This window comes from Lycium ferocissimum, chromosome 3 (assembly GCF_029784015.1).
Source record: "Lycium ferocissimum isolate CSIRO_LF1 chromosome 3, AGI_CSIRO_Lferr_CH_V1, whole genome shotgun sequence".
NCBI classification, from domain to species: domain Eukaryota; kingdom Viridiplantae; phylum Streptophyta; class Magnoliopsida; order Solanales; family Solanaceae; genus Lycium; species Lycium ferocissimum.
This window is the reverse complement of record NC_081344.1, coordinates 56066612-56075513: the sequence shown is the minus strand read 5'-3', so window position 1 is coordinate 56075513 and position 8902 is coordinate 56066612. Positions and strand designations below refer to the sequence as shown.

The following is an 8902-nucleotide window of genomic DNA, read 5'->3' as shown; positions in this document are numbered from 1 at the left end:
AGTTTCATACAACTGGGAGTTATACGACCACATATACCGTGGCGCATAACTTTATACGGTCCGTATAAGGGGGGTCCGTATAACTCGACCTTGACAGAAAAGGACTTTTCCATGGTGGTGTTATACGGTCCACTTATGCGGACCGTATAAGTCCATCGGGCTGATTTTTCTATTTTTGTATAAATAGAGGGCTCTTGTTCTTTTATTTCATTTTTCATTTTCCACAAGTCTTAAGAGCTCTAAACCCTTCTCCAAGCTTATTCCACCCCAATCCAAGAGAAAACAAAGATCAAGAGGCAAGAATCAAAGTATTCATGTGTTAGAAGGCTTCCTAGGGTTAGTAAACTACAAGAGACTCTTGAGTATTGAAGCTAGGGTTTTCACCTAAGTTGATAGCTACTCCAAAGCTCATTCCTATGAGATAAAAGGTTAGTTTTCATGCTTATTTCATGTTATCATTAATGCTTGGTTGTTGAAGAACTTGGGTTGAAGAAGAAAGTAGAAAATGAGAGTTAAATGTAACTTTTATGATGTTTTTGAGTAGTAAGCTAACTTGAGTCATGATTCTTGGTATAATATGGATATACTCTTGTTATGGAAGGTAGTAATGGTGATAAGGAAGCATTGTATGAAAATATGCTAAAATGGGTATGAGGTTATTGGTATAAGTTGAACATAAGGATGAATTATGAAGGCTTACTGGAATGTGATTACTTGATTATGATATTGTGGGTGTATTATGGATGTTTGGGAATTGTTTTGTAATATGGTGGAAGTTGACGAAATAGGGGAAATGCTGCCCAATTTTCATTAGATCATGAATTATGCTAGTTTGAATTTAAGAGCATCATTAAGGCTTAACTATGGTATGAATCCTTCTAATGTAGATTGTTCAAGATTCGACGGTGAACGTTAATTAGTTAAGAAGACAAAGAGGTATGTAAGGCTAACCCTTCTTTCATTAAGGCATGGTCCTTTGTTATATATATATATATATATATCCTTTCATGAGCTCCACAATATCTTCCAAAAGACTCTATCTCTAAGATTACCAAAGTTCATGATTCTCGATACTTTCACGATTCTAATATCTCCTTTATATGATAGTTAATCCTCTAAGGGTAGACGTAACAAAAACGATGATGGCAATGATGTTGATGATACTTATGGACTTTTATGTATACGTGTCTAAGTATGTATGACTATTATATAACACCAAGCTCATATGGCTGGGTATAATACCTATCGCGCGCGCACCTCTGCAATTGGGTACGGATAACACTGAGCCTTAGTAGGGCTAGGTATGTATAATCACCGAGCCTTGTCATGGCCGGGTATGTGAACCACCGAACCTTCATGGTGGGGTATGATATGGATACGAGTATAAATACGAATACGAATATGTATATATATGTATAGATGCATGAGTAAGCATTAGAAATGGAAGGTCCCTATGAAAGACAAGTAAGTAGATATGATGAAGGCCACTAGAGGTACAAATGACTCTATTACCCCCCGATTCTCCCATCTTACGCTATATCATATGCTATTTCTTATGTTGTCTCTTATGCTCCTACTATGATGTTGATTTTGCTTTACATACTTAGTACATTATTCGTACTGACATCCTTTTGTTTATGGACGCTGCGTCATGCCCGCAGGTGGACAGAGAGACAGGCTTGATCTATATATTTCTCATTCAGGGACTGCATTGAGGAGCTCCATTTCATCCGAAGCTACAGCTTTTGGGTATTATTCTTTTGTGTACATACATATGGGCATGGAGGGGTCCTGTCCCGCCTATATGATGTGACATACTCTTCTTAGAGGCTCGTAGACAGTTGTGTGTGGTTAGATATCTTGCAACCTTATCGGCACATATTTTGTATATTATTTTGATAGCGTCGTCGGCTTGTGTATATGAATTTGGGCATCTTTATTGATGATGATATAAATGTGTTGTTGCCCAACGAGATTAGCACTATTGATGTATGTAAATTATGAGTAGGCCATGTGGCTCACCTAGATGTGAATGTGAGAGTATGATAAGAGGTGCTCGGGTGGGTTAGCACCGGGTGCCCGTCATGGCCCTCCGTTTGGGTCGTGACACTTAACGATAGCGTTATTATTGTTATTGTAGATTAAGGTGCGACGAGTCGAGTTCAACGTGGTTATGGGGTAGATTGTGATAAGGTATGTAAAGGCTATCCCTTCCTTTCCAAGTGATATTTCATAATCGACATGAGTCATACAAAAGTTTAAAGAAAGAGTATATCATAAGAGTTCGTACATTTATAAGTATCCCTCGGCCACCACATATTTCATTCTATACTAATTATATATATACCATCGAAAGAGTCAACTCGAACATAAATCCATAGAGTCTTTTTTGATGATTGTCAAACGAATTAAAACTAGACTAGAGACCATTTCCCAAATCCGATCTAGACTAGCACAAGAGACCGACATTCTAAGATACGAATACACACAAGATAATAAAAGAAGACAACCTTGTTTAGGTCAAACTATTGAATTAGTGGTCTCTATCCATCCCATATGCTTCCCACTATATATAAAACATGTAGCAACATATTGTGTATCACTTGAAAAACCTAAAAATCACCCAAAAGGGTGTAGCAAGAGTAGCATCAAGACTCTCTCATACTGTTCAACAAAGCCAAACACAATTAAGTAATCATAATTTCAATAGAGAAGATGCTTTGGTCTCCCCGGTACTTGTTTAGTCTTTGTTTCAAATTTTGCTTTTGTAAACCTACTCTTCTTTTATCAAGAACTCAACCTATACAATCACTAGATATTTCAAATTCTTACTAGTTGTTAAAAGGCGCACTTTACCTTTCACTACCAACAAATGGTACCTTGGCTAGTTTAGTCTAAAAAATTAGTTGGGTTTCGCTAATAGTCATCTTAATTTCCATGGCTAGAGTTAGTCAAGTGGAGGTGCACTCCCAATTGTGAAAAGTGATACTAACCCCACTTAAGCGAGCATAGCGAGGCCGGCGTAGCCCTTGCTATTTATCCTCAAAATCAACTATGAGGCATTGGTAAATAAGCGCGCGCTTTCAATTCAACATATCACAAAAAGGTCAACCATCAAGGGTTTTTAAAATAAATTTTTTTAAGTTTTTTAACTTAAAACACCCTTCCCGCTTCTATTGGGACTCTTACAAATATGACCTCCTCAACTCCATTACGCTGTTTTAAGTCTCCAAGTAAGTTTTCTCTTCTCTTCCTTCTCCTCTCTTTACACTTCTTATTTTCTCTTTTTTACCTACCGCTACATTAGTTTCTCTTAATTTTGTTTTATTTTTTTCAGTTCTTCATTGGGATGCATTTTTTCTTTCTTCTTTTCTATTTTTGGTAAGTTACGAAAAGATCGGAGAATAAATATCTCGGGAAGGTTTTATAAAGTTTCTTTCAAACTATGGTATATGGGTCGTATTTTTGGTCTCGTATCTTAAGATATTTTTTTACCGTATTTAAGGATCTTAAAATTTAACAGAAATTTATTTTTTGTTGTATTATAGTAAATTATACGTTTTTTATTCAATGGCATCAAGCCAAAAAAAAGTTAGCCGTATAATGTTGCAATACGGCAAGTTATACACAAAAGTCCAATGTATCTTTTGTAAAACTATATATAACGATGACCCCATTTCATTTTAATCATTTTAGATATAATCTAAGTCCTAGTTATAGAGGTGTCCAAACACATTCAAACATTTTGTTAAGGAAAATCAGAGAGTCAAGGTGAAGAAAAATGAGTTAAAAAATCCAATGAGCTTGGAGCATCTATGTTAATCTTGTTGATGAAGATACTCAAAAGGATGAGTGTTTTTGATATGTCAATGAGGCCACCTCCCGGAATGTCAAAGAAATATTTGAATTTTGAGGTAAGATTTCATCTTAGTTTCATGCTTATGAGTTTATTTGGTAATTCATCTTTATTTCTCTCAAAATGAAATTGGAGGAAAAGTTCAAATATGAATTTGATGATATTTTGAGTTGTAAAAAGTGAGCTATAACTATTAGCATGTTTTGAGCATACTTTTGCTATGAGGGATAATAATGATGTTAAAGAAGTGTCGTATACAAGTGTATAATTGTGTTGAAGTTTTAATGGATTGATTATGAAAAAAGTTAATGGGATTGAATTGAGTATAATTTGAATGTAATCTTTTGATTATGGAATTGTTGATGTTTTATTGTGGTAAAAAAGAGTTGTTTAGAAGACAAAGGATTGTAGAAAATGTACGATAAATGGCAAACTTTTATGGATGTTCCATAATGATCTATTTGATCTTATAAAATGGGAAAATGGTCATTAATGTTTTGGTGAATTCTCTTGAATGTAGATGTTTCTCGAATCTTATGACGCTAGTGACTCTTTACCGAAACGATAAGATGTTAACTTGTTTTGTTTCTTACAAGATCTATATTGAAAAAACCCACACAAAAATATCCACAATGTTACTATTAATGCAAGAAGAATAAAAAGGTTCTTGATGTTCTTATGATATTGTTGATTTCTTCTCATGATTATTGATCTTTATCTTATGGTGTCAACTTGATGTTTGGTGAAATTTTCAAGTTAGCCCCATATTCTACAGGTGAACAAGTGGTTCTAGTTTTCTTTTTTAACCTTCAGGTGTTACACCTCGGAAAATTTCATGTCGTTATGTGGTCGATAGGCTAACGCAGGCTAAGATGTATATGATGTCCCTACAAGTAAGAAGGGGTACTTAACGATTCTAATTAAGATTTCAAAGACATTCGAGACAAGAGAAGAAAGCTCATTGAAGAATGTAAAGTATGAGTCGTGCTTTGAAAAGGGTTTGCAAAGTACCGAGCTAATGTTGATTTAATAATGTCTTGAGGAAAAGTTATAACGCTCCTTAGATGGTTGATGAAGTGTTAAACAAGTGCTAAGAAGGTCCCATAAGGATTGGAGATCAAACGAATCGACGGGATTAACTTCGGAAAAATGGAGTTATACGACCACTTGTACGGTCAGTATAACTATACGGTCCATATAAGGGCTCGATAACGATGGAGCGAAATGGGGACCATCGACAAATACGATGACTTATACGGACCCGGTCCGTATAACACCCGACTCCGAGCATTTTCAAGTATATAAATGTGTTCCCACTTCTAAATATTCATTCTTCCAACTTCTCCTCTTCTCTCTGAAGCTCTAGAACATTCCACACATCATATTATCATATATCCAAGGCAAATCAAAGATTAAACACCATCAATTCAAGGAAATCAAGTGTAAAGATGCTCTCTAGGGTTTGTGAGTCAAGAAATCTCTTTGAATTGAAGTGGGTTTTCTCCAAGTGAAGTACTCCATCAAAAAACCATTCCTACATCATTCAAAGGTGAGTTTTATGATGATTTCATGTTATTAAGAATATTGAATGGTTTAAAGACTTGGATTATGGAAGAAAGTAGAAAATGGAGTGCAAATATGGAAATAGTGATATTCTTGAATGATGACTTGACTTGAATTATAGTTGTTGACATGTTATGAGTATAATTTTGTTATAAATGATGTTAAGAGTATTATAGAGGAGCATTATATGAGGATGAATGTGGTGTTATATTATAGGTATGGTTATGGATGATTTTGAGAGGAATTTTGAGAAGTGAATAATGTTTAACTTGAAAATCTATTGATTATGATATTATGGGTGTGTTGTTGATGTTTGAGAGTTGTTTATTTTATGGAGAAAGTTGTAGGAACAAAGGAAATGTGCAAATCCCCATTTCTCATTAGCTTTAGCTTAAACTTAAGTATGTTTCCGATTATCTAACTCTAGTACGAATTCTCTTAAATGTAGAATCGTAAACATTGGAGGAAGGGTTTAATTGATAAAGTTAGAGAGACATCAAGGTATGTAAGGCTAGTCCCTTCTTTTCTAAGGCATGATTCCTATAATATGACCTCCTTTATCTTTCCATAACTTTCTCATATTCCGGCAATTATAAGCCTATGACTATTAAGAATTACTCATGAGACAAAGATAAGTGATATGTTATGAATATGATAATGATGATGATGAGTCTAAGTCTAGAGACTCTAAAGCTCATGATATATTTCTACGAAGCTATGATTTATATGATTCCTTGATATCATTCATTGTTGTTAGACTCACCTTATAATGCTAGTTCCTTTAAGGTAGATATGATGATCATGACTTCCATAACATAATCGGGGTTCTCGACCTTACATCACCCCGATAGAGTTGTAGTATTTAATTGATTCCTAATGCATGCTTCATGTTAAGTATATGATGATGATTACACTGTGCCTAGATGGCCGGGCAGCACCGCTAAGGCGGGCGGCTTATACACCGTGCCGAGATGGCTGGGCAGCACTGCTAAGGCGGGTGGCTTACTACACTGTGTCTATATAGTACGGGCAACACCACTAGTGGGCGGCATGGGATGATTTGCCCGGACGCGGGCTAACGACGTTGTTGATCCAGACAGTTTATGTATGTATATGTGATTCCACCTTAAGAGGCGCGCAGTACAGTTATCCCTTCTTTTTATGCTTCTGTATTTTCTTATTATGTTATCATACATGCCTTACATACTCAGTACTTTATTCGTACTGACGTCCTTTCTTTTATGGACGCTGTGTTCATGCCCACAGGTAGGCAGGGAGGTGGCCCAGATTCCTAGGAGCCTGTTCAACATATATATACAGGAGCACTCCATTACTTCAGAGTTACAGACTTTGGGTATATCCTTTTGTGTACATGTATTAGGTATGGCGGGGCCCTGTCCCGCCCTTATGTCTCAGTATTCTTGTAAAGGCTCGTAGATACTTATGTGTGGGTAGTAGATGTCTCATGATTACTACAGTGAATATTTGTATATCATTTTTGATAGCCTCGTAGGCTTTTGTGCACAAATGTAGATGTATTTTGGAAATGATAACGATTGTATTATGAAAAGTTCCGTGCTGAGAGAAATGTATATTCAGGAAGAGTTTGAAGACAAGTATGATGGGTGGTGCTCTGTAGGATAGCTCCCAGTACCCTTCATGGCCCTTAGTTGGGTCGTGACATCAGGTTAATTGTTTATACTTATAACTATGAAAATTTATTTTTCTACAGTTTTTGCCAAGGCTGTTAAGATACATTCTTACATTAGTCAGAGGCCATTATTGTTGAACATGATGAGGAGATACACAAACCAAAGAAATTTGGTGAAACCAGCTAAGACAAGATTTGTAACCGCTGTCATGACTTTGCAAACTTTTTACTTGCAAAAGAAAAACTTGAGAACCTTGTTCATGTCAACTGAATAGAGTGAGAGTATCTATGCAAAGGAAGCTCTTGGGAAAGAAGTTGTGAGACATATTGTTGGTCCATATTTTTGGAATGACTGTGTTCAAGCACTTAAAGTTGGTAATCCTTTGGTTACTGTACTTCGTTTGGTGGATGGGGAGAAACAACCACCAATGGGCTACATTTATGAGGCCATGGATAGGGCCAAAGAAGCTATTGAAAAGGCATTTGAAAAAGATAAGAGGAAATATGGGAAAGTTTTTTAAAGTGTTGATAAAAGGTGGATGGATCAACTTAATCAACCTTTGCATGCAGCCGCGCATGTTTTGAACCTCGGGTTCTTTTATGTTAAAAATGAGAAGAAGACTTTAGATAGCAAAGTGTGGGCAGGATATCATGCATGTATTACGAGGATGGTGCCAGATGATGTCTTGCAAGACCAAATAGGGGAGGAGCTTGGTAAGTACATGGCAGCAGATGAAACACTAGGATTACTTCAAGCTGTTAGAGCCAGAACCAAATTGTCACCACGTGAGCAAGTTGTTTCAGTTGTTTTTACTCTTTAGAGCTTTAACTTTTACATTACTAACTTCTAAAATCTTCTAAAATAATACCTCTACAGTTAATTGGTGGATGCAATTTGGTCATGGAGTTCCAAACTTGAAAGAATTTGCTTTTAGAATTCAAACTTTAACTTGTAGCTCATCCGGATGCGAGAGGAATTGGAGTGTGTATGAACAGGTGAAAAGCTATATTACATTATTAGTAAACTAAAGTGTATCTCAATTGTCCTAAGTACTCCTCTCAATTACTTTCTACAACTATGTGCAGATTCATACTAAGAGGAGGAATAGGCTTGAGCTAAAGAAACTCAATGATCTAGTGTTCATTAAATATAATAGAACATTGGAGCGTCATTACAAAGTTCGTGATACCATTGATCCAATTTTGTTGGATAACATTGATGAAGCAAATGAATGGTTAACTGGAGCCCCCCCAAAATCATGAAGAAGAAGAAGAAGTATATGAAGGAGAAGGTCTCACTTTTGGTCATGTTAGTGTGGCAAGTGGAGTTGAGGAGGATATTTATGATTTTAGGGGAGTACTTTAAGGAGCAAGGAAAGAGTAGCGACAAGCTCAAGTAGAACCCTAATTGATGAAGCCTCTGATGAAGAAGAAGAAGAAGAAGATGATGACCAATACAATAACTCGAACATGATGACACTTCAAGAGATTGGAGATCTTGTTAAAGAATAGGATGTTGCTCACTTTGTGATTTGGTTTTGCATTTGCTTAATATGTTATGACTTATGAGGATTATTGAATATCTAGTTCTAGTATCTATGATTTACTTCTTAATTTAAGTTATTTATCTATGCCGATTTAATATTTTTGTATTAAACTGCGCTTCACATGAAAAAAGCGCGCGCTTCGCTTCACGCTTCTCGCTTCGGTGAAGCGAGGCCTCGTCGCTTTTTTTCGCTTCTCGCTTTTTAAAACATTGGTGTCTGCAATTGGTGTATTGCAAAGATTGAAGGACTACGGGAGTTAGTTCCTAGGTTTCTACTATTATAAGG

The 8902-nt window shown here is 36.1% G+C and overlaps 1 protein-coding gene across 1 annotated transcript; it reads left to right on the top strand.

Annotated features, from left to right (window-relative positions):
* The first annotated feature begins 7136 nt into the window (after positions 1–7136).
* Positions 7137–8151, top strand: LOC132050293 (uncharacterized). The gene is made up of 2 exons (XM_059441489.1): positions 7137–7856; positions 7948–8151. The coding sequence occupies exons 1-2, from the start codon at positions 7610–7612 to the stop codon at positions 8097–8099; spliced, it is 399 nt and encodes a 132-aa protein (XP_059297472.1). The 5' UTR covers positions 7137–7609; the 3' UTR covers positions 8100–8151.
* Positions 8152–8902: the final 751 nt, after the last annotated feature.

Coding starts and splice junctions, on each gene's coding strand:
- LOC132050293 (XM_059441489.1), top strand. CDS start 7,610: ATGGATCAACTTAATCAACCTTTGCATGCAGCCGCGCATGTTTTGAAC. Junction 7,857..7,947: donor CAGAACCAAATTGTCACCAC/GTGAGCAAGTTG, acceptor ATACCTCTACAG/TTAATTGGTGGATGCAATTT.